Source organism: Westerdykella ornata (genome assembly GCF_010094085.1).
Source record: "Westerdykella ornata strain CBS 379.55 unplaced genomic scaffold EI97scaffold_6, whole genome shotgun sequence".
NCBI lineage: Eukaryota > Fungi > Ascomycota > Dothideomycetes > Pleosporales > Sporormiaceae > Westerdykella > Westerdykella ornata.
In genome coordinates this window covers 619078-642075 of record NW_022986856.1, presented here as the reverse complement: position 1 = coordinate 642075, position 22998 = coordinate 619078, and the positions used below count along the sequence as shown (strand labels likewise).

Genomic DNA, 22998 nt, shown 5'->3' with positions numbered 1-22998 from the left:
AGGTGGCGGGTTACGCTGTTCAGGCCGATGAGGATGTGGTTGGTGAGTTCTGGGGAAGGGGGTTTGGGGATGTGTTCGGTGTTGGAAGAGGAGGAGGAGGGGTCATGGTCTTGCGGTTTGTGGCGTTGGCGGCGGGATTTGGATTTGCCTTTGGAGGGGGGGAGGTGGGTTTTGCGGTGGTGGCCTAGGGGTTCGAGGAGGCTGGGGGGGGATGTTGGTCAGGGTCGGTTCTTTTGGTTGGAGGGGGATGGGAAGAGGAATATTGAAGTTAAGAGATGAAGGAAGAGATGGAGGCTGAGGTAGGTGTCGTTATTAAGAGTGGGCCGCAGTGTGCTGAAGTAGACGCCCCAGGGTTTGGGAAGGCTGAATTGAGGGATAGGGGTAGATTGCCTGATGTAGGAACAGAACAGAAAATGACAAAGGTGATATATGTGTGCATGTGAGGGTTGAAGGCAATGTCTCACGGTTCAAGTTGGAAAAGAAGAAATAAAGGGAGTGGGTCAAAAGTGAGAAGATCTTAATCGCAATCCCCCTTCTGAAGTGACATCAGAGCAACTTACTTGCAAAGAAGATCAAGGATGATGGTCTGGGTTGGCGCGGGAATATCGGGCCTAGGAAGTTTATCAGTTGTAGTCACTTGGGCTTTTTCACCAAAGGATTTGCATGCCTACCACTTTGTTTCGCTAAAAGGGACATCCGTTTTAAAAATTGGTTTGGGAGGCATAGTGTTGAGCAATGCCTCATTTTCAAGCGCCTTTTCCTCTTACTCACAGCTATCACCCTTCGGCACCTGCTCGTAGACCTACTGGGGTTCAAGTTTATCGATCGAATCGATGGTGCCAGCTGCAGGAAATAGTTTAAGACGCCGAAGTAACACCCGGTTTCGCCGAGACTAGTCCTGTAGCTGACGACACTGTCTGTGCAAACCGGCGGCTGAGGGGAGTAAGGGAGATGTTGATGCAATGAAGAAGTAGATTTGATATATGTTTAGGAATACAATTTCCCTGTGTCATGAACACTAATGCAGGGACTAATTGAGGACTTGGCGCCATGGCTCCGCTCCTCTCTGTGAAGCGGGACAAGAATTGGATGGGCGGAATGACGCAGCACCCCCACCCCACTCCGCCGATCCATGGATACGCGGCTAGGGGCTAGCCCTACCCAGGTAGCCCTGCGTGGAGCTCCCAAACGCGTTTCCCACTTCTGTACAATTATATGCCCCACCTCAATCGTCTGCTCCATTCACTCTTGACGCCGGTTCCTTCACTCACTCCCTCCCTCCCTCACTCACCTACCCGCGCCGCGCCGTCTCCTCATCTTTCCAGGCGCCTGTGCCTCTTTCACCTCCAGGGCTTCTCCTATGCAGTCGATTGTCCCGCGCATCGCGCTCTTGCCGTTCCTCAGCCTGAGGAAGCTTGGACCACTGCTGCCTGCCTGTGCACCACCCCATCCTCGTCCCTCCTAACCTAACCCTTTCACCGTCAAACTGCGGTCTGCCACGGGCTCCCGTCGACTTCGGATCGACGAGCTTCTTTGCTCCATTGCACTGTCATGAGTCAGCCGGCCGCCGGGGATCGAATGGAGTCGGCCGTTCCAGACGAAGTCACCGCAACTCCCTCACCACCTCCCCGCAATCCCCTCGAAGACGAAGACTCTACCCTCACCCGAAAACGACGCCGCCTAGACAGCGCTCCCGCAGAGCAGCTGGTCGAGATGACCATTCGCTCTCAACCGCCTTCGTCCCCGCAGCCCTTGTCGAAAGAGTCCGACGCGCCCGCCAACGAGCATCCCGGTGACAGCGACACGGCTGCCCCGCAGGGCGATGGCGCGGACAGTCCCGCCGTCATCCCTATAGATGATGATGATGATTGCGACTCGTCAGATACGTTGGGTGACTACCAACGCGGGGACGACTTGTTGTTCCGCCGGTTCCCCTTTGCAAGCACTTTCGGAGATGATTGTCAGGCTGCCCTCGCTCAGATGATCAATCATATCCAAGCCGGTTAGTATCCTAACCCTCTGTGACGCAGCAGTACTGACTTCCCGCCAGCGGACGAGATTGACCCCAAACTCCTACCTCAGCTTAGTGATTGGCTGAGCCAGTTGCCTAGCTGGGCACTCCGCCCAGCAGCATATCAGACCCGAACCATATTCTGGGCAGACTTTGATGTCTTCGTTGGCAAGGTTCTCAGCAGAAAGTAGGGTATTCAATGTTCCATTGAGGAAAGCTTGACTCACCGGCCACAGACAACCTTACGGAAGATTCTGTCGCGATGCCCTGGATGCACAAGAAATCGTCTACTCCTTTCTCAAGTGTTATGTCATCTTATGTGCGCGAATTCTACGAGCCGAGGCGGATATGCTCTCCCAGGCAATAGGTGATGGCGATCCCGAGCCAAATCTGATAGGCTACAAGTATATTCGCCATCTTCAGATGCTCTTTCGCCCGGAAGGGGTGAACTTGTTTACTATTCTCGGCAGAGACTATGGAGCCGACATCCCCGACCTCGTCAACCGTCTCTGGACAGACTTTCTCGAGTCGCCAACTAATGGGCTGCAACACCTACTGGCAGATGTTGCTGTGATCGGCCAGAAGGCCTCATCACCTGGCAGAAATTCCACCATTTACAATGCCACACCCCTCTGGTCTTATGCCGGGCGGTTTCTGCATGAGATTCCGGGCGCCGAGGGCGTGTTGGATCGAAACGAATTTTGTCGGGCGGCTGTACGCTATTTCTGGATTTGCGACAATCTTCTTCAAGATCCTTCCAACGTCACAGATGTCGCGCCCATCAGAGATATCATTTCGGGTCTATCAGAGCTCCTGGCAGATGCATGCCAATGGGATCGAGCAGTGGCCCTCGATTTCGTGAAGGCGTTGCTGCCGTCAGAATGGAACAATCAAGGAGAGTCCAGCTCAGGGAGTTCGGCAATCGAGTCGCTTGCGCTAGCTAACAGTCATGGCGCACGCTCCCGTCCAGCACTTGTATGCAACGCTTGGAGATTCAAGCTGCTGAAGAGATATCTCGTCAAGGGTAAGATGGAACTGAGGGTCATGAGCATATCAGCAATGGACCAAATTTTGGTTCATATGTGGAAGGCCTACAACCAGTCGGAGGAGGGAATGCAACATCCAGTACTGCAGTACTTGGCGCAATTCCTCCTCGACGAACAAATAATCGACTACATCATCAGTGTGGAATCGCACCCCCAGCTTATTTGCCGCAGCGGTAATATAGTCGGTTTCCTCGTGGTCTCTCATCGCTTCTCGGAGGAGCAGGCGGATGCCATATGGCGGTCGCTGTCGAACAGTCAGGACCCACGGGTAGTATCGGCGATCCTGGCAATGCTTCGACAAATCACAAATTTGATGAGGGTTCAAGATCTGCTGTATCTCTCCAATAAGCTCTATAACCACCCGGTTGAGAGCTATACTATCGAGATGCTGAGATTCAACGTCGACATCTACGAGCGACTCAGGCATAATATCTCGAGCTGGCCCGTCATCCACGAGCACGCGCGGCCCTGGGATGTGGCGATTCGGATGATTCAGGAAACCGGCCCCAGCAGGGATTCAACTAAGCAGAAACTGGAGCTACACCGTGAAGCTTGTGAGCAACTGGAACATATGTCTGCCAGTATCTCTGAACGCCATCCGATCTACGATGCCTGCGCAAAGCATATCGCTGAAAAATCACCCAAAGCAACGGGTAGCATCCGCGCCATAAACATAATCTGGAAGCATCACTCTTATACGGATAGTTCCTTCTTCCGCAGCCGCTCCGATATCGTCACTTGGATTCTGAATGAGCTATGTTCTTTCATCGAGGCTGAAGCCAGGCAGGAGATCTATCAGCTGTATCCGCATGCACTGGAAATACGACTTGATATGCTCCGTTCGCTGGTTTCGCAGGTTCCGGAAGCGATTCCCAGGGAGCTGTACATCCAGATATGGGATCACACCGTTGGCAGGTTTGCTTTTGACAACCGCTCGCGCGATCGTGCATGGCAAAAGTTCACTGATTGCTCAAGAAGCGGGACTAGAAGCCGGTTTTGCAAGGAGCTCATTATGTCCTATATTCCAGGCTTGGATCCACAGTATTACACACATGGCATGTTTGATTTCGTGGCTTGCTTTAGGTTTCCTTCATGGACGGAAAGCCCCTCGGAGAGTAACGAGGATCCTCTTCAGATACCCGGGGCTGACCTCTTGTGGCAATTGATGATGAAGGCTCCTCCGGGCACCATCGAAGACAAGGTAGCAGATCTGTTGGCTGCTCGCTACGTTAAAGTCAGCATCTACGAAAACCTGACTGTGGACAATCTGGAAGCTGCCCACGTCGCATTGGCAGGGAAATGTGCGAACGAGCTCCTAAAGGCACACCGGATTTTGCGCAGTGGCGGGCTCGAAAGACCGACGGATGCTATGGATGTTGGCCTGTCAGAAGATGCACGGAAGCAAACGGAGTTACGTTTGAGCAGGACGGTATTGCTACAGAAGATTCTCCTGAAGAATATCAGGGAGAGGTCCGCATTTCGTCATAGTCAGGCTTTAGAATCTGACGACGAGCCGATGGAGACCGAAGATGTCGTTGGAGAACCAATCGAAATAACGTATAATGCCACCAACTCCACCTCGCGGAGGGAAAAGCTGTTGATGGGAATAGCAAATACAGTTCAAGAGCTAGAACATCGTCTGTGCCGCGCGACCGGATTCACCAAGGTGAACATTTTCTCCTCTGGGCGAAAGATCAATTCGCTGGAGCAGCTTCAGGCCAAGCTCGCCGAGACCACGCTCACGTCCAATGCACATATACTCGTGCAGAAGGCTGCCGGAAGCGCCTCTCTTAAACCTCACGCCTATGAGAGATCCGGAACCTCCGCCTTCGAGGCTGCTGTGCTGGCTCATTTCGAGGAGCTATTCGCTTGCATGGACTCAGACGACCATGTTAGCCAAGCGATCTTCGATCTCCTTATGAGCTTTCCGTATCGCGATCGCTTCGCAGATGACATCATGTACAACGGAGCTCCGGCAGATTCTATATTCCCCCCAGGGAAGATTTTCCAGGCGGAATATGCAGCTCATGCGCTCCTTTGTAGGTTCAGGGAGCGCCTTCGTAAGGGCGCAATTGAAGACCCGGCCCTATTGAACTGTGTTCGCATTTTGGATGGAGCCATCCTCAACCCTCGCCTGATGCATGCATCCTTCAGCGGTAAAAACGAGCTGCATCTCGCGGAGGTGCTCGTCCGCTGTCTACTCGAACTTTTGAAAGAACGACCACCGCAAGAGATCTCATCGCAATACTTCTCGGACCCATGCAAGCTTGTCGATCGCCTAATTACATTGATACATGTCGCCATGGAAAGCTCGTCGGAACTTCCTTCCATTGCCTGGACGTCTTATGCCACCATCCTTGAAGCCTCCTTGCACTCAAACGTTGTCTGGACCGAATTTGTATCAAGGAGTAATATCTCGCCGCTGCATCAGCTCCTCCTTCTCACTGATAAACGACAACCTCTTCGGGAGCAAGTCGCGCAATCCATCGCGTCGGTCTGCGGAGGCGACCTCCCCAGTACCTCAGCATTAACGAAAAAGGAGATAGTCGAGCGCTTCTGGTCCATTATCTCCTCCGTTCTTCCTGCAGCAGTTGAATACACTGCTCAATCTCCCCAGCTCTTCACCCTCGCGGAGCTGGTGTTCCGTGCCTATGATGAAACAAGCAGAAATGAGGCCTCGTTGAAATCTTGCCTCCAATCTTGGGGCGCATTATTATCAGAATACCGCCACGAAGAATTCGTCGGGCGCGATGAAGTGGACCACGTTGTTTTGGGTTTCACGAAACTACTTCTGTGTTGCGTTTCTTCGATCAAGTCGTTCAAGAAGTCGCTCAACGCTATTCCGCTCGCTAAGCGGCTCTACGAAAGGTTCTTATTTGTGCCCCGACTTGCCGAGATTCCCGACGGTGATACACAAAGTCCCGTTCTTCCTGTCCTTGAAAGTGGCACGCGAATGGAGCTCTACAGCCTGATCCTTGCTTTGATCGACGACCGTGTTAGCTACGACGCCCTGTTGGACCTTGCCGAGGATGTCGCTGCCTCTACGTACCTCGCTCAAAGACCCTACGGCTTTGATCGTACGAACGAGATCCGGTCTCCCACAGGGTACGTGGGGCTACTCAACCCGAGGGCCATCTGTTACATGAATTCACTCCTCACGCAACTGTTCATGAATGTCAATTTTCGAAAGTTCGTGCTAGGGCTCCGTGTGTCCGACTTTACTCCATCGTTGCGCCTGTTGAGTGAAACTCAGCGACTCTTCGCCGAGATGCAGAATAGCTATCGCAAGTCGGCGGATCCCCGAGCGTTTGCCTCGTGTCTGAAGGACATTGAAGGTTTACCCATCGACATCGCGGTACAAATGGATGCCGATGAGTTTTACAATCTGCTATTCGACCAGTGGGAGGCTCAAATGTTGTCACCCCAGACAAAACGGCAGTTCAGGTCTTTCTATGGAGGGCAAACAATGAATCAGATCAAATCCAAGGAATGCAACCACGTCTCGGAGCGAGTTGAAAGCTTCTTCGTTGTACAATGCGACGTTCAGGGCAAGGCAAGCCTTCTGGATAGCCTCCAAGCTTTTGTGGAAGGCGATGTGATGGAAGGCGATAATAAATACAAGTGTGAGAGTTGCGGAGGCAAGTTTGTGGACGCTGTCAAACGGTGAGCATTGAGTGTGTGGTGTAAGGGTCCTACACTAACAGAATACTAGCACGTGTCTGAAGGACGTTCCAGACAATTTGATCTTCCATCTAAAGCGGTTCGACTACGACCTGGTGGAAATGACAAGAACGAAGGTCAATGATTACTTTCACTTTCCAATGGTTCTCGATGTCAGCCCTTACAAAGTCGAATATCTGGGTGACCCGTCGAAACCTCGAAAAGAGGACATCTTCGAGCTGTCAGGGGTTCTTGTCCACTATGGGACGGCCGACAACGGCCATTACTTTTCCTATATCCGCGAACGGCCATGCCCGTCCGGAGGAACGTCGAATTGGTTCGAATTCAACGACCGCGATGTCGGCCGGTTCGAGCCCGCCGATATCCCTAAACAAGCATTTGGAGGCTTCTTCGAGGATGCTCCGCAGATGCAGAAGCCTTATAGCGCATATATGCTCTTCTATCAGCGGAAAACGGCCATTGAGAAGGACCAGCAGGATTACAGCATCGATGCGACCGGGGGCCCTATCAAGGTCTCCGTACCTCTTGCCTTCAAGGAAGCCATCGACAAGGACAACCAGGATTTCATACGCGAATACTGCTTGCACGATCCAGGCCACACCAGCTTCGTCAGACAGATGCTGACGAAGCTTCGGAGTGTGAATGAAGGGGCGTGTTCGGAAGACCACGTGCAGGAGAGTCAAACCCTGCATATGGCCCTCGAACATCTCTACCAGATCCTCCCCCGGCAGCGAAATTGCGAATCCTTCGAGGAGCTCTTGTCTCAGCTTCGCAGGATCGTCCTCTCGTGTGCTAATTGCTCTGCGATCGCCTTGGAACGTTTGTCGAGAAACAGACATGCTCTTTCCAACCTGCTCTTGCAGTGTCCCTACCAAAAGGTGCGTGCGCAGAGTCGTGCACTCCTGGTCGATTGCCTACAATTTTTGCGGGAAAAGGATCCGTCCGCATATTTCGGCACCGATGGCAGTGACAGCGACGAAGACGTCATGTCTACGACTCCTTCGCAAGGCGTTCTCTTCGATATGGCTGAACGACTTTGTGTTCTCTCTGCAGAGACGTATGAAAGCCCTCGGGGCTGGGAGGACGTTTATCATGTCCTCTGCGAGTTGTCTGGCATGGGAAGCGTCGAGAGCGCGCTTCTTCTGAGACAAGGCCTTCTCGGTTTCTGTCTGAGAACTTTGGGCTTGCACGCTTCCCCCACGACGCGCAGTTCACATGAATACGTTTGCACTTTGATGGAAAAGAGGAGACACATACTCACCAAACTCATCGAGTTTGTGAGTGTACTCCTATCGCACTTGGACATTCGCCTCCCCCCTCTGCCAGCATCCGCCCAACACGACGACAGGTTTCTGTACCAGAATCGTGCGCTGCACAAGTTTCCCCTGACTGTCACTGAGAAAAGCCTACTCTTAACCTGGGATCAGGAGAATTCAGTGTATGCTGTCTTGGATAAGATCATCGAAGTTTTTGACTCCTCCAGATCAGAAGTCGATTGTCCGGGTAGAATTCTCGAGTGGATGCTCCAATCCGAGGAGCACAGGATCAGGCAGGCGGTTTTCTTCACTATGAGCGAAGGCATCACTCTCACGGTTCCCTATTCGGATCCCTATGTCAAAGCAGCTGTAGCTTTTTGTGAGGCCTGCCCGAACCTGCAAAACGTGCACGACATCATCGGAACTATAGCCACGAATGCCGCGACATTGAAGGATGCTGGAGGTGAAGCTCACATCTACTTCCTCAGCGCCCTTCCGACAATGCGAAACATGCACGCACCGGACCAGGGTCACCCTTCTTTCTACCACACGGCGCTCTTAAAGTGCCGCATCTATTCAATCCCGCTTTTACTCTACGAGGACGAGGAAGTACGCGCAGCCACCGCAACTCATGTCTACCACCTGACTACTTACGGCCCAGAGGAAGGTCTGCTCTCTGGCACGATCCTCAATGTTTACTACACGACTCTACGGCGAATGGCTCTCGATATGATTGTTAAGCTCAGGTCTGAGCACAGGAGAGGAACCAGCCGAGCGTACGCGGATTCGCTCCTGCAGGCGTGCCGAGCTGTCGTCCAGCAGTTTGGTACTCTGCTCGGCAGCAACGACCCACATATACTCAATCTCAGGGTTCCAGCGGACGATGACGTTATGAACATAGCTCAGGAACTGGAGGAGCTTTCCAGAGCCTGGTCAGATGACCTCACCCCGTTCTCTACCGGTGGTGAGTTGAACTTCCGCAGGAGTGCCAGCCCAATCGAGATCACGCTGGCTGACTTGGAGTCAGAGCAGTCAGACTTTGGGAGTGAATCGGATGATGCTGTTGAGGCTATTGGAAGCTAGGAGATTCAGGGTTCCTGCACACAGCCATGTGCAGTTGGAACTTGTATGGCGTGGGGCCTGTGGTAAGCGCGTGAGCGTATTGATACCTGAATACTCTGGCTCCGGATTTTGGGGTATCAACCTTTTATTGCATTTAGCTTTCGACGGCGTTGGACGGGTTATGAGTGACGATCAAAAGGTTGATTGGCGCTTTGGTGCTCTGGCGTTTTGAGCATCGTGGTCCTAGGATATGGCGTATGGCACACAGACCTAGATACACCGAGCGTTTGTTACCCACGAAACGTATGGCGTACTGGCGTAAGGGTATAGTGAGCATATCTAATGGGATGGGATGGGATTGGCCCGGTTCTTGCATCCAACGGCGTGGTTCGGTTTGGGTGGGAAAAGGACATGGACATGAATGCACTCGTTTCGGCATTAATAACGGGCGGTCTCTGGGTGTCGGTTTTAGGGTTCGGTTATGGATACGGCTTTTTATTTTCTCCCTCTCTTGGATTGAACGGCACCGTGGCGTGAGCGTGAGGTGATTTCTACATGCTGGGTTTTGTGTGAATACGTAACGTACCTTCTGAGGTCTGGCGCACGCCCGTCCTTCGATACGTGCTGGCGTCTATCAGGGAAGGCTGGTGGAGGGCCACTACTGTGCATGGTCAACTGGTGGGTAGGTACATGTCCTCGTTGCATTTGGAGAGATGGTCTCCACTACACTTGAAATTGCGGTACCAGTCTCTTGTTATCTTCATTTTAGTCCTTATTTTACTGTTCGTGGTCCTGCTGTACTCCAGTGACAAACCTTACCTCGAAGAGTTATACCCGTACTCTAGGCCACGTTCCGCGGGCGAGGGGCGAAATCAGTCGAGCATCCCGCCGTGCCCCGGTTGCGGCGCGGTATTGCAAGTACATAAGCACCCGGCTGATGCAGAAACTTCCTAAGTGGCACCTGTTAAGTTATGGTGCTTAATCCTCGCCAGGAGGTAACAAGATGAGATGAATAGGTCTCAGAGCGATTATTTCCACGTCTACTTACTATACGATATGTAAAGGAGAATAAAGGTTGACTCAAGCTCATCACTGGTTCGACATAAAGAGGCTGTCCGATGTTTCTACCCAAATTCTGGGTACATAGTATGGTAACGCTGCCAGGAAACTCATCGCCCAATGCCTTGTGTTTGAGACCCGTGGTCATCCATGCTAGTAGTCTCGAACAGGATCAAAGGGGCGACGGCGGGACGCCTGCCCCAGCCTGCCTGCAGTATAATCTTCTACCACCTCTGTGCCGCTAGGCGGAGCACCTGTCCTAGCTGGTTTGGTTAGAACGTGTATTATAGTATCAATCCCAAAGTAGTGTATTTCTTACCAGCCAATCTTGCTGCCCCTCTTGCTGCCGCTATTGCTTCCTCTCTTGCTGCCTCTCTCGCTACCTCTTTTGCGTCTTGAATTGCCTTCTTCATTCGCCATAGAAATAACGATTGGGAAACCTCGGGGATGTCTTCGTTGGCTAGTAGCTGATTGATCCGATCTAACATGGCTTTCTTCTCATGCGCAGCGACGCTGGGCCACGAACGGGTTGGATCACCCTGTACATGCTTCCTTGCTTCCTCGCGTGTAATCATCTTATGCCCCGTGTTAAGATACATATAATGGTTGTAAATGTTTCGCTGAAGCTCACGTAGAACCTTTGCCACTGTATTAGATCGTGGCCGGCAGCCGTGCGCGCCTCATCCGTTTTTGCAGTCCTTGGAACCTCCATGTTGCGGCAGCGATTATGGTAGGCAGTGGAATTGGCGGATCGGGAAGGGCTGGTGGGTTGGAACGGAACGAGACCACAGGCGCCGGTTGGGGAGGCGGAGGACGGTGGGTCTGTCCGTGCGCCTAGCCGTGCGTTGGTAATGGCACGGCACCGTAATCTAGGGGTGGTATGGTTTGGAGGGGCGGGGGTTTGGACTTAGGCAAGGACAAAGGTAGAAGTAGAATATCATGGGAGTATAGGAGTTGTCTGCCTTCTCGCAGTAGTATGTATGCTGCGTTTAGTAGGGTTAGGGTGATTGTATTACTGCAGATGTTTATTTGCATGGAGGATGCTTGCATGTGCACGATGATTTTCTTGCTAAGGAAGCTATTTGCAGTTAACTAAGTCTGGAATATTTCAAGTTTAAAAGAAGAAAGGCCTTAGCACAGTGCAACACGAAATGTAGGAAGTTTAGGTAATACCTTTACTAAAATTCTAAACACAGAATACGTATTCTAGGCTATACAAAAAAAAAAGGAAAAAATGGACAATCTGGGAATTGAACCCAGGACCTTTCCCATGCTAAGGGAAAATCATACCACTAGACCAATTGCCCTATTTTAGTTATTGAAAATATTGCACTATCGCAATATTTGAGTCAAGCAACATCCACCAAGATCTTAGCGTAAACACTACTCGCTCAAAGAAACCTCATAATCCCAAAAGGAGCAACTCGTCCGCTTGATGGCAAGAATATAAAAATGCTCATAGAGTCATAGGCACTAGACCAATTGCCCGACGGTTTATAACATTTTGGAGTAATTCCAAGTTGATATGGAAGAAAAATAACTTATGCAATTTAATTGTAAGTGTTATCTAGCACCGTCTATTCCTTACTAGCTATCTAAACTGTTCTTTTCGGCGGTTTCTTTCTCTTCAACTCGGGCATCCCTTTTTGCGTCATCGGCCGTTTTCGCACGTGAAGAATCCATGGTAGAATGAGAGGATTTGTCGACGTGAAGTGGTGAAGTCATGCATCTAACTTATCGATCTCCGCCCCGTTTTAGTCCGTGCACCAGAACCGCCCATCACTTTTTCGACGTCCAAGCATCAGAGCAACCCATATCTCCCTGGAAATCCCCACAATGGCGTCAAACTATGCGTGTCGCGCCTGCTCGAGGGCGCTGTCTCGGCCCCCCAAGCTCATTTCTCAAGTACGATTTTCTAATTGAGCACGAATACCGCATACCATAGCTAACGCAGACATCAGCCATCGCAGCTCTCCCGCGCAACCTCCACACACATAACCGCTCCCCTTATAAACAAGCGCACCTACTCGACCGCTCCTCCTTCTCCCAACCCCAGCCCGCCTCCACCCCCCAGATGGCGCGCCCCCGGCGCAAGGAAAATCGCCGAAACCTTGCGCAAAAAGGCGCCCATTTTCACAGAAACCTACGTAGCATACGGCGCGACGGGGGAGCTCTTCAAGAAATGCGCTGCCCCCGGCGCATACACAATTCCGCAGGCGACAGAGAAAGGAGCGGAGATCCCGACAGATGAGGACGGCACGCATGTAGGCGTCGGAAGCGGATGGTGGTATGATAGTATGTTTGCCCCGAGCCGCATCCAGCAGCACCGACGAACCATTCATCGCTAACGAACTGGCAATGCAGCGCTCGGTCTCAAACCCACCTTCAACAACTGGGCCCAAATCACCTTCCTCCACATGTACATGCTACAAGTCCGCTTCCGCATGTTCCCCTCCACACACGCACCCATCTGGATCCAGCACCTCACGAACCACGCCTTCGCCGCAGCCGAAGACCGGCTCTTCGTGTACCACAAGTTCACGCAATCGTCTCTCCGCCAGCGCTATCTGAAGAACGTGTTTGCGAGTTGGCGCGCGGTGTTGATGGCGTATGATGAGGGATTGGTCAAGGGCGACGCGGTACTCGCGGCGGCCGTGTGGAGGAATCTGTTTGGGGCGAGGGAGGATGTGGATGCGGAGAAGTTGGCGATGATTGTGGGGTATATGAGGAGGGAGATTCGGAGATTGGAGACTACCGGGGATGATGATGTGGCGGGTGGGAACTGGGAGTTTGGGCCGGATCCAGGGGCCGAGGCGGAGTTGGTGAGGAGAGAGGATAGGGGCATGACTGCTAAAGAGGGTCCGCAGCAGGTCCAGAGTGGGGAGGCGAAGGCTTGATTGGGTGGGCGGGAGTGCTTGTACTTTTATCATGACGGGATGGGGTTGGTGAAGAATTGTAACATCGTGGAGGATGCACTGAGCTGATTTGATACGGGGTTTATTGTACGATTATCAAGCCGAGCGGGCCCATGTGCCTGTAAGTCTCAGGGGGTAAGCTGCAGCTACAGACACATTTTGTCCTCTATACGGAACAGTACGGGGCTTATAGGAAATCCTGATTCTTTCTGTTGAAAGTGCTGATCCAAAGCCGTATAGATCAGTCGCCTTTGCTAGCGACGAGACCACTAACGCTAGTATTGAATCGACTAGGCAAACATTCAAGCGCGCCCAGGTTTCATGGCAAGGTCATCCAGCGATCAGTCAATATATCGGTTCTCTTAAGGAAAACTGTTCTCAAGTGCTTGAAATACACACGACAAATCATCTGCTTATCCAGTAGACGAGCCCTGCGCTGGAGGCCCATCGCCGAGCAGTTCGAGCAAATTCATAATCCCAGAAAGCTCGAAAGGATTACTCGCACCAGCCGCTATCTTGGCCAGCGTACCTGACTTGCGAGCCACCAGGAGAGCTCTGTTCATCGTCTCGATCGCATTGGCGACTTTGAGCCCGTCACCGAACCTCCTATAATTCTCTGCTGCCGAAGTTCTCAACTGCTCGATCTCCACGTCCGTCAATGCCGCGCGAGCCCTGTCTATTGCTGAAATGAGCTCCGGGATCCCCCAGACAACAAACTGAAATGTCTCCGTATCCGTGACGACGTCGATCCTCTTCATCACGAAGCGAGATGTATCCTTCACGCTCTTTATTGTGGGAAGGGCAACGCTGAATTTACCCGTAAGGCGATTGAAGGCGTGTGACTTGAATAGCAGTCGATAGTTGGTGAGATACAACTTGCCCCCGATGCCTTCGATTTTCTTCATCCCCATGAGGCGGAGGAGATCGTCTGCGAAGAACCTGCTCAAGCCGTATTCCGTGATCTTTACGAGCGCATTTGCACTCTTGGTGATTAAGACTTTCTCGCCTGGCAGGAGGTCTTCGGATCGAACATCCATGGGAGGAACTTGCAACGAATTATCTTTATGTTTAGTGGATAGTCTTGGTTTGTTGGGTAGGCCTCGTGAGGTGTGCAGGCGATGTATTAGGGGCACGAGTGAAGCAACAGAGACAATGAAAGAAAGGTCCCTACCCCGCAAGTGCATCCACAGCCAACTTTCAGCCCATCTCGCGTAGGGTTACCTTTTGCACTGTAGCGCCTTTCGTCAGAATCAAGCCACCTAGCGGGGGTTTCGTTCTGGATTTGAAGCCGTGTGCAGACCTCACAGCATACATGAGCGCCTAGCGACACGAAACATGGTCTCTTGCCGCTTAATCAATATACTAGGTCTAAGTATGATTTGATTGCTGAAAACGCGCTAGAAGGTAAATGGGAGCAATTAGGGCAAAGCTGGCTACAACGAAAACGCTTCAGTTCATGGATAGAGTAGCTATAGGTAATAAATGTACTACATATCATCTAAATCTACAGTTGATCGGTCTCCTGGGAGGAGAATAAGTCGTTCTTCAGTATGATAACCTAACACACCCGTGCTATTTTCGGGAGAAACGAAGGCATAGCAATGTTGCAGTGCATTGGGATCCTAAGGGTAACTTCGCTCCCGCTTCCCTTCCGGCTCCCTACAAATAGGCTGAAAGAATCCCACCGTCACTCGGCTGTCATTGCACCTGAAGATGTGGGTAATGTTTGTAATGTTTACCAACATTTCTACGTTTTGTGCTCTATGATCTCGCCGTCGCTGACTGGCATCTCTCTGAATTGTGCAGGACTGGACTAGGAACTCAGTAAGACTAGGGCATGAAACTATATAGAGGCGCTGGTCCATATACGCTATATAACTTCAGAAATGTACGTCTTGGTTGTTTACTATATAGACTCGTAGGGTTGCGTGGATAGGAGTCAAGAGCTGCATAGATCAGATCCCCTTCAGTGCCCTTGCAATGCCTAAGTAGCTTAGCAACTTGCCTATCTCAAGCACACGAGGTCTGATTAGCAGGTTCTTATCATTTAGGACATTAATACATGTAAGCTAATATCTTTTTGTTTTTGCGTGTTCAATATTATGCCTGTCTTTGGCCACCGCCTACGAGTGCAATTCGGGGTTGGATAAGCTTCCTAGGAGAGGGGAGTAGTAGGTAGGATAGATATCTCGATTGCTCCTGTATACCAACAATAGTAGGTTCTATACAAGGGACAAGTTTCTACTTTGTTCAGCATAACATCCTTTACAAACTGAGGACTACACTGGCTCAGCTCATGTGCTCTCCTGTTCTTCTTCTTAACGAAGAATAAACTCTTCTAGTGGCTCTCCACGCATGTCTCGAGTCCTCGCCATTGAATAACTGAAAACTTCCTTCTTCATGCGCTGCTGTGTTCCGGTTATAAGAAGTGCTGGTCCTAAGAAGGAGTATGACTCTTCATCTACGTCGACAGTGCGCCTAATAACAAACGGCACATCAGCGCCGCATAGGAAAACAATAATGTCTCCTTCCTTTGCCATTTTGGAGACAAGGGCATGGCACTGGTGTATCGTAGGATCGAAGTCTGCGAAATCAGCATCGCCGTAAAGCCTGGTCGTAACTGGTTCGACGGTCGTCCAGTTATACGAGCACTTGTCCTGGATGATCTGGAAGGCCTCGTCCATGCCCCTATCGCCATTCTTCTCGGGCTCCCACATCTCCCGAGTAGAGAAACAGCTGTGGAGACGCGGCTCATGAGGCCCCCTGATCCGACGCTCCAGCCCATTCTCAAAAGGCGAAACCGTCGAGCGAATGACACCCAGCCTTCTTCCTCGCAGCCTGAGAACGCCGTACTCTTGATAATCTTGCTCCCTCAGCCCGTACGCCTCACCGGCCGAAAGATCAAACATCTCGAGCGGGACCACGATCCTGGGGACATTCCTCCTCAGATCGACGGCCCAACTCGGCAGATCCTCGCCCACACTCTCCCTATCCACAAACACGCTCAAGGCATCCAGATTCCCGCTACCATTGATCGCATGCTTGACGAAATCCTGATAAACCCGCGCAACCCCCTTCGTATAATCGACCCCCGGAAACCCAACCGTCGAATCGATCCTCTCCGCATACTCCTCCTCCGCCCCCGACCGCGTCATCTTGGCCACAATGCCCAGCACGCCATACACCTTATCCTGCGGCATCGAGCACTCGTACATCGCGCTCCGCATGATGAGCCGGAACCACATATTGTGCATCTCCTCCTCGGGGAAGTGGTACGTGTCGCAGTCGCGCTTGAAGAAGATATACAGCATCATGGCCCTGTACGTCTCCTCCGTCGGATCCCTGGTCGGATCAAACAGATTCGTCGCGTCCTGCTCCCGCGCGAGTAAATCGTCCATGACGACGGCGAAATCTTCAAAACTGCAGGCGTACGGCCCGCACACGAGCTGCACTTCGGACGCGGCGTGGACTTCCTGCCGGATCCAAGTGCGCCGGAAGTACGGCGTTGTTTCTATGAAGGACTGCGCGGCGGCGCGCGCTTCCTCGTCTTCTGCGGCTTCGTTGAAGTCGTAGAGGCCGCTCTCGACTTGTTGGATCAAGGGGAAGATTTTGGAAGCGGCTGGGGACGCTTCACCGAGCCAGACGACGACTTTGGAAGCTTTCAGGTAGATGGAGAACATCATTTCGACCTGCTGCGCCTTTTCGGCCAGGTCTTGCTGGTTGATGCAGCATGCGTCTGTCCAGAGGAGGCGCGCTTTCGTGGCGCTTCGGAGGTTCTTGAGCGCTATGTAGAGGTTCTTGGAGATGTAGAAGGGGATGTCGTTGACTTGGATTTTTTCAGTGGGTGCTGGGTCGCCCCATGTGTAGGACAGGGCTTCGTAGGGTAGGGGGTGGGTGCTGTCGAGAGGGATGGCGCCGGTTTCCTCGTGCAGGGTGGCGGTGATGAGATCGCATTTTAAGAGGGAGACGGGAAAGTTGCATGGGTGGATTTTTAAGAGGCGGGTTTGGTTTGGGGAGAGGGGTTTGTAGACGGATTGTTGGAAGAGGAGGTGGTCGCTGATGGTGGTTGAGGCCATCGTTGGTTTCAAGGATGGAAATGTGGAGAGGACTGCAGAGAAAGTTTTGAGCACCCTAGTGAGCGATTCTTCTGATTGACAGATGTGTACTGCCTGAACGTGTTGAAGGTTAATCAAGGCGTAGGTGTACAATGGTAACTGTTGAAGTGATCTTTTCCTCAGTCCCGAGGAATCTCAGGAAGATGTTATACTTTTATTTTTAGAACGTGTCGCTCAACTGCTAACCTGAAACTTCTAGCCTACAGGGACTGGAACGCGAAGAATGCGAAGTACCTGCGTAAGGAAGCGGAGAGCATGCAGGATTCTTTCTTCAACGCAGCAGCTTACCTAGTAAAGACTAAAACTCCCACCAATATGCATAATCTGTTAAGAGCATCGCCGGTCCCTATGATCATCGGAACTAAGCCACCCAGTGAAAAACGAAGCAGCGTGCTAGCAGACAACAAAAACTCGAATTATACAGCCTAAAGCTAGACTCCGGGATTGCTATAAACCGTGAATCTAGGTAGCTATATAGCCCTGAAACGAAACGGTCGAGGTCCGTGAAGGTCAAGTTTCCCCTGTGCTCTGGTCTCGCTTGGGAAAGTACACCTGCGAGTAGAATCTGCTAAGTCGTTCCTCAGCCTTCACAAGCGCATCTCTTATCAAAGGTCTTCGCCTCGTAGGCTTAACAGCAAAAATGAACCAGAAGAACACGCTACCCACCTACACACATCAACCGCGTACTTAGATAACTTATATATTTCTGGTCTATCCACGCATCACCGTACCTGAAAAACAAAGAGAAACCCCTAGCTAGGAGCCCTAGTATAGGCTGAACCCTCAGACCCTTCATTGCCATGCCAGCAGAGAAACCAACCCAGCGATAACGCTGTCTCCACATCCGTTTGCATGGCCGGCAACGCACACGCGCACCAACGCCATCAACCCCGTAACCCATCTATATGTACAGTACACGCTTAGAATCCATAACACAAAAGAACAAACAAAGGGAAGTCCAGATCGTCGGGATGCGGTAGAACTCATATTGTGGGGAGAGCCACTCCCATGCAACGCTAAGATCTTGAAGGTTCGACAATGGATAAATCCGAGGCATATACATGAATTGTTGCGCAAACAAGCAGGATCGATCAAGCTTCGGGAGCTTTTGATTTCTGGTCGCCAGCTTGTGAATTTGGGTTCTCAATATGGGGTTGCTCAAGGTTTGCCTTTTCCCCCGTTGGTTTTTCTTGCGCTGCTGATTCGAGCGACTTCGAGGTTGCTTCCTCTTCAATTCCGCTCATCTCCATTTTCATGGACCGAGCATCGGAGTCGTGGGCGCCCGAAGAGGCTCGATAATTGGCAGGCGTAATGGTTTGTGAAGATACATGGCGCTTCTTCTGAATGTCGTCGGGAGAGGGGCGAGGCGTCGGATCGTCCTGGTCGTTGGCGCGGGGCGAGGTAAGAATGGTACCAGTACTGGCGGTTGCGATGGAGTGTGACCGACCGCGAGTGCCGTCCTCCTTATCTTCTGCAGAACCTGTTTCCAATGCCTCATGGGCTTGTTTTCTCATCTTCAGTCGTTCCTCTGCGGACATGTTCTGCCAGTCAAGCCCAAAGGTGATGACGGAGGCTTTCTTGCCGTGAAGAGTAAAACTACCTTTCCTCCTCGCCAACCCCTCACTCTCGTGAGTATCATCACTGACGATGGTAGATGCAGAATCCCTCGTCTTATGTCCTCGACGGTGAGATGATCCCGCATGAGAATCTCGCAACGTGCGATGCAAGCTCCGTCTCACCTTTGACCGTGACTCCGGTGAGCCGGTAAGTGCAGCAGGAGGCCGATCCGCTTCAGAGTCGGAGCCGCCGTCGAGATGAAGCCCATTTGTGGGAGCCGATTCGGGGGTGCTGGGCCGGTCCGTTTTCGCAGGCTCGATGGGCGGCGGTGTCTCGTACCGCAATTCTACATCAGAGCGATCATCGGAACTCAAGGTCCCTCCGCCGATCGAGGATGTAGAAAGACGTCGATCGAAGGGTGTCAGCTTCGGAGACTGTGTGGAAGAACTCGTCATAGGCTCCGGACAATGGAGGGACTGAGGGGTGACTGGCATATGCGCATATGGTGCAGAAAGATGACTGGGGCTTGGTTGACGCGATGTTTCAGGAGGAGTTTTGAACGCATCGTCTCCGCCAATCTCGGTATCTCTTGAAGACTTGGTGCCTGGTCTTGCGATAGAGACGGTGGGAGAAGGAGGCGGCTTCTGGCTTCCTGAATGTGAGCTAGTTTTAGAAGTGAGACGCGTCAGTCCGACGATCTTGGAGGGCTTCTTAGCCGGTAGAGGGGAGAGTTGCTGCTGCACCAGGGGGGACGTGGTATCAAGGCGCTCATTTTGAGATGCAAGATCGCCGGTGCTCTGCTTCTCTTCCTGCAACTCTTGGGCCAAGATGTCTCGGTGGCACTTCATACGCCAGATTTCAATCCGCGACCATTTGAGTTTTGCCGACAGACGTCCGGCTGCATGGATTAGAAGGTCTCTGGTCTTAGGTTGAATGGGTGCAAGAATCTGAAGATGCCTGGCATCTCTCAATTGTGTTTCAAGTTGCTTGATACATTGCGTAAGTCGCTCCTCAGACTCGGAAATACGCTTTTGCATAAGTTCTCTTCGTGCGCTCATAATCTGTTGAGCAAACTGCTTGTCAATTCGCCCACGTTGGATGGTGACTTCGCCGGTTGGCGTCGAAACGGACGTTGTGGAATGCGATGACTCCAGTCGCCGGATGCCGCGATGCCTTTGGCCATCATATAGTGCTCCGATGAGTCCTCTTGGGCGGACACCGAGGGTTTCGAATGCGGCCGAGTAGTTGATCATCCCTAACCAATCGTTCAAATCTTTCTCGTTGTCTGCCAAGAAGGTCTCTTCTCCCGCCTTCGAAAATATTACGAACGCGTTCTTGTGCTTCTTGTACGTATTGTCGACAAGTGCAACTGCCCCATCCATCGGAATGATATGATCCTGCTTGAACTCGTGCAGAGGTGGCTGGAAGACTACCGGGGTTCCGTCTCCATGCTTCTCATGTTGATCATGTTGGTGCATCAGGTTCTTCGCCCAGCTAGAATTTCGGAAGAGGGAAAGTCCAGAACGCGTGAGCACTGCTCCCCATTCTTGCCAAGGCGATCGTGCCTTCTTCCGCTTCGTGTCTTTTCTCCACAACACTCCGATCTTAGTGACCGGCATCTCCACGATGCCTACCGATGAATCCAGCGGGTTCTCCTGCGACGATTGCGACATGAAGGCCTCCGGTCTTGACCTAGAAGACACAATCTGGAGGACTCCATAGCGCGCAAATGATTTGTAGAGGTTCCGGATATCGAGCGTCGGTGCCGAACCGAGATAGCCGTATGGGTCGTCCAGGTTCATGACATCCTTGATATTGGGTCGGAGTATGTCGAGTTTGCCCTCCAAGATGAGCGTGTACGGATCAAGCGGCTCTCGGACCGCCTTCTTCGCTGGATCGTGCAGCGATCCTTTAAGTACCGCCGATTTCTTACTTCGTCGAGATGCGATGTTCTTGAGATCAACCTCATCCTCAATATGAATGAAAGGCGTGTACACAATATTGTCGTATATGCATCCCAATACATCTTCCGAGACGCCTTCACAAGATGAATTCTTGATGTAGTCGTTCCTTTGCATCTTCCTTTTGTTATTTTTGTTGAAGAAATCGGTGTGGAGAATAACGATCGAGAAGGAAATAAAGTAGGCCTTGTCTGGAGAAACTGTCAGCCAAAAATCGTAACGAGAGGAAGACCTCATTGCACGCACCAGGATTGATATATATACCAGGATTACATTCATGGTAGCGGTCAGCAAACCCCTGAAGTACTCGATCAATCTGCTGAGTTTCCTTTGGCAGTTCCACCTGCATCAATAACTTGCGAATTGCCATGTCGATAGGATCTCCGAAGAAGGCAAATTTCCGCATATAGCTTCGCAATACTGCAAGCAGAAAGGCGTCATCTTTCTTCGTAAGCAAACTTGCAATTACGCTCTTGTCAATGTTATTCTCCTCCAGTCGTTCCAAGTAATGCCCTGGCGTTTCACCCTCCTCACGGTCGGGTAGCACGAGGGCTTCTCGGCTGATATTCAGAGAGTTTTGCTGTGACAACGGCCCCGAATTCCCCGAGAATCCGTGAGCAGGTGATCCGTGGCGGGGAGAGTATGTCTCAGGGTTCTGACGGAATCTTGCTCCTAAGTTAAACAAGTTGCTGAAGCTACTCCTGCCGGCTGTCGAGGTGGAGGTTCTGCCACTTGCGATATATGGCGGAGTTGGTGGTGGTACATCCTCAGACCGCGCTCCTAATGATCCCATCGTTGAAGACCGACCTCGGAGAGCGAGGCGATTCGGCCGACGATTCGGCGAGGAATGCGCGGATCGAACCGACCGGATTGAATCGTTTCGAAGCAGACAATCTCCTCCCGATGCATCGTTCAGAGACGCAGCGGCTAGCGCAAATTGAGATGAGGAATGTGGAGGGGTCGTGGTACCGTTCTCTGATTTCTGCACACGATTGTGGTTGATGGCGGTCAAAGGGGGGCTTTCGCCTCCGGGGGAATGATGCGGTGAGCCGGAACTGACCCCGCTCGTAGAAGCCCGTGGAGTAGCAGGTGCGGTGTTTGGGAATTGAGGGGTTGTAACTTTCATAGGTATCGGGAATAGAGATGCGCGCTGCTTCTTACGCCCGAGGCTGAACAGTGAGGTACTGGATTTAGGGGTAGTCCGTGGTCTAGGAGTGTGTTCAAAGGAGATGTGAACGCCTGAACTGGCGTCAGACCGTGAAGACTCTGACGCCCTGGGTACGGAGAGAGACAGGGACGACGCGCCTTCCTGCGCAGTGCCCCGGGCAGAAGGGACGAGCGTGTCCGGTGCCTCTGAGATTGACAGCCTCCCTGGCTCTTCTATTAGAGCATTTTGACTTCGCATAAACGAAAAAGGCCCTCTCTTAATGTCTGCACTATGCTTCTTATCCATCGACTTCCGCAGACCGGGTAGTTGGCTCGAGGACGGATCGAGAGAACGGCGACGCAAACTGAACTGTTGCATTCTTCCGCGCTTGCGCGGGATGGTAGGCTCGTCATGATCGACAATGGTGGGTGCTGTGGTTATGATGGAGGGCGCTGCGATTCATGTCAATGCTTACGGACCCTACTTGACTTGGAATCGCAGGATGACATACTAGCTATGGAGGTTGCAGGAACTGCGGGAACGGGCGGAGCGTCAGAGTCTGCGTGTTCTTTTGCTTTCAACGACAGGTGTGAGTCCGAGGCATGGCGGAAACGCATCAGGCTGAAGCGTCGGGCCTTGGGTGTAGGCTCGTGAGTAGACGGCGAGGGGGAACTGTCTTCGCCAATGTCTCCGACATCGCCAAAATGAGGGCGTCCACCATCTTCGGAGACAGCGATTCGTCCGCCAGTCCGGTCGTCCGCATGGTCGGCAGGGGAGGAGCCTTTCTTGAAGAGGGCGGTGGGTTCAAGTGTGCTGCGGCGGTTAAGATCTCGTTCACTGCGGTTCGCTCGGAGGCCCCTCAGAGGCATCGCGCTCGCACAGGCTAGCAAGTCATCTACGCATATATGGGTCGCACAGCGGGGAGCATGGCACAATGGAGAGTGCGTAATGAGGCGGAGAGTCCAAGGAGCAGCGGCACTGCTTTCCTAAGGCTGAGGTGCCAGGGTCTCTGGAGATCAAGGGCCTGGGTTGGTCCGGGGCGGAAGAGACGGCCGAACGAGGTGGTGAGGGTTGGGAGACACGGTAGGGGGGGGAAACGAAGAAAAGGAGAGTAAATAATGGGAGGAGGCTCGCAGACGGTCGGGGGACGAGGCAGTCAGGCACAAGGCCGGGGTCGCATTGGAGCAG

At 52.1% G+C, this 22998-nt stretch overlaps 6 protein-coding genes and 1 non-coding gene across 7 annotated transcripts; 2 read left to right on the top strand and 5 right to left on the bottom strand.

Moving 5' to 3' along the window:
* Positions 1–1551: 1551 nt before the first annotated feature.
* Positions 1552–9077, top strand: EI97DRAFT_441220 (uncharacterized protein; the record flags this gene model as incomplete). Its single annotated transcript, XM_033799685.1, has 4 exons — positions 1552–2002; positions 2051–2198; positions 2248–6720; positions 6770–9077. The coding sequence occupies 4 exons, from the start codon at positions 1552–1554 to the stop codon at positions 9075–9077; spliced, it is 7380 nt and encodes a 2459-aa protein (XP_033655473.1).
* A 997-nt stretch (positions 9078–10074) lies between these two features.
* EI97DRAFT_466046 (uncharacterized protein) lies at positions 10075–11096 on the bottom strand. Its single transcript, XM_033801512.1, has 3 exons — positions 10747–11096; positions 10435–10690; positions 10075–10378 (listed from the first exon to the last, which is right to left on the bottom strand). The coding sequence occupies exons 1-3, from the start codon at positions 10825–10827 to the stop codon at positions 10269–10271; spliced, it is 447 nt and encodes a 148-aa protein (XP_033655472.1). The 5' UTR covers positions 10828–11096; the 3' UTR covers positions 10075–10268.
* A 254-nt stretch (positions 11097–11350) lies between these two features.
* On the bottom strand, positions 11351–11422 carry EI97DRAFT_t33. Its single transcript has one exon. It is a non-coding gene; the product is annotated as a tRNA-Ala (tRNA).
* Positions 11423–11764: 342 nt separating this feature from the next.
* Positions 11765–13319, top strand: EI97DRAFT_432024 (uncharacterized protein). Its single transcript, XM_033798073.1, has 3 exons — positions 11765–12020; positions 12077–12410; positions 12480–13319. Exons 1-3 carry the CDS (start codon positions 11952–11954, stop codon positions 13010–13012), a joined length of 936 nt encoding a protein of 311 aa, XP_033655471.1. The 5' UTR covers positions 11765–11951; the 3' UTR covers positions 13013–13319.
* On the bottom strand, positions 13066–14177 carry EI97DRAFT_278736 (uncharacterized protein). The gene has a single exon (XM_033794342.1). It carries the CDS (start codon positions 14065–14067, stop codon positions 13444–13446), a length of 624 nt encoding a protein of 207 aa, XP_033655470.1. The 5' UTR covers positions 14068–14177; the 3' UTR covers positions 13066–13443.
* Positions 14178–15249: 1072 nt separating this feature from the next.
* On the bottom strand, positions 15250–17315 carry EI97DRAFT_432023 (HET-domain-containing protein). The gene has a single exon (XM_033798072.1). The coding sequence runs from the start codon at positions 17104–17106 to the stop codon at positions 15349–15351; it is 1758 nt and encodes a 585-aa protein (XP_033655469.1). The 5' UTR covers positions 17107–17315; the 3' UTR covers positions 15250–15348.
* Positions 17316–18141: 826 nt separating this feature from the next.
* On the bottom strand, positions 18142–22871 carry EI97DRAFT_278627 (uncharacterized protein). The gene is made up of 3 exons (XM_033794340.1): positions 22322–22871; positions 20910–22262; positions 18142–20854 (listed from the first exon to the last, which is right to left on the bottom strand). Exons 1-3 carry the CDS (start codon positions 22677–22679, stop codon positions 18237–18239), a joined length of 4329 nt encoding a protein of 1442 aa, XP_033655468.1. The 5' UTR covers positions 22680–22871; the 3' UTR covers positions 18142–18236.
* Positions 22872–22998: the final 127 nt, after the last annotated feature.

Bases quoted from the DNA above. Each gene is read 5' to 3' on its own strand.
- EI97DRAFT_432023 (XM_033798072.1), bottom strand. From the start codon at position 17,106: ATGGCCTCAACCACCATCAGCGACCACCTCCTCTTCCAACAATCCGTC.
- EI97DRAFT_432024 (XM_033798073.1), top strand. From the start codon at position 11,952: ATGGCGTCAAACTATGCGTGTCGCGCCTGCTCGAGGGCGCTGTCTCGG. The intron at 12,021-12,076 runs GTACGATTTTCT...CGCAGACATCAG, and splicing joins CCCCCAAGCTCATTTCTCAA to CCATCGCAGCTCTCCCGCGC. The intron at 12,411-12,479 runs GTATGTTTGCCC...CTGGCAATGCAG, and splicing joins AAGCGGATGGTGGTATGATA to CGCTCGGTCTCAAACCCACC.
- EI97DRAFT_466046 (XM_033801512.1), bottom strand. From the start codon at position 10,827: ATGGAGGTTCCAAGGACTGCAAAAACGGATGAGGCGCGCACGGCTGCC. The intron at 10,691-10,746 runs GTGAGCTTCAGC...ACGGGGCATAAG, and splicing joins TACAGTGGCAAAGGTTCTAC to ATGATTACACGCGAGGAAGC. The intron at 10,379-10,434 runs GTAAGAAATACA...TAACCAAACCAG, and splicing joins AGGGGCAGCAAGATTGGCTG to CTAGGACAGGTGCTCCGCCT.
- EI97DRAFT_278736 (XM_033794342.1), bottom strand. From the start codon at position 14,067: ATGGATGTTCGATCCGAAGACCTCCTGCCAGGCGAGAAAGTCTTAATC.
- EI97DRAFT_278627 (XM_033794340.1), bottom strand. From the start codon at position 22,679: ATGCCTCTGAGGGGCCTCCGAGCGAACCGCAGTGAACGAGATCTTAAC. The intron at 22,263-22,321 runs GTATGTCATCCT...CATGAATCGCAG, and splicing joins TCCTGCAACCTCCATAGCTA to CGCCCTCCATCATAACCACA. The intron at 20,855-20,909 runs GTGCGTGCAATG...CAGTTTCTCCAG, and splicing joins TGGTATATATATCAATCCTG to ACAAGGCCTACTTTATTTCC.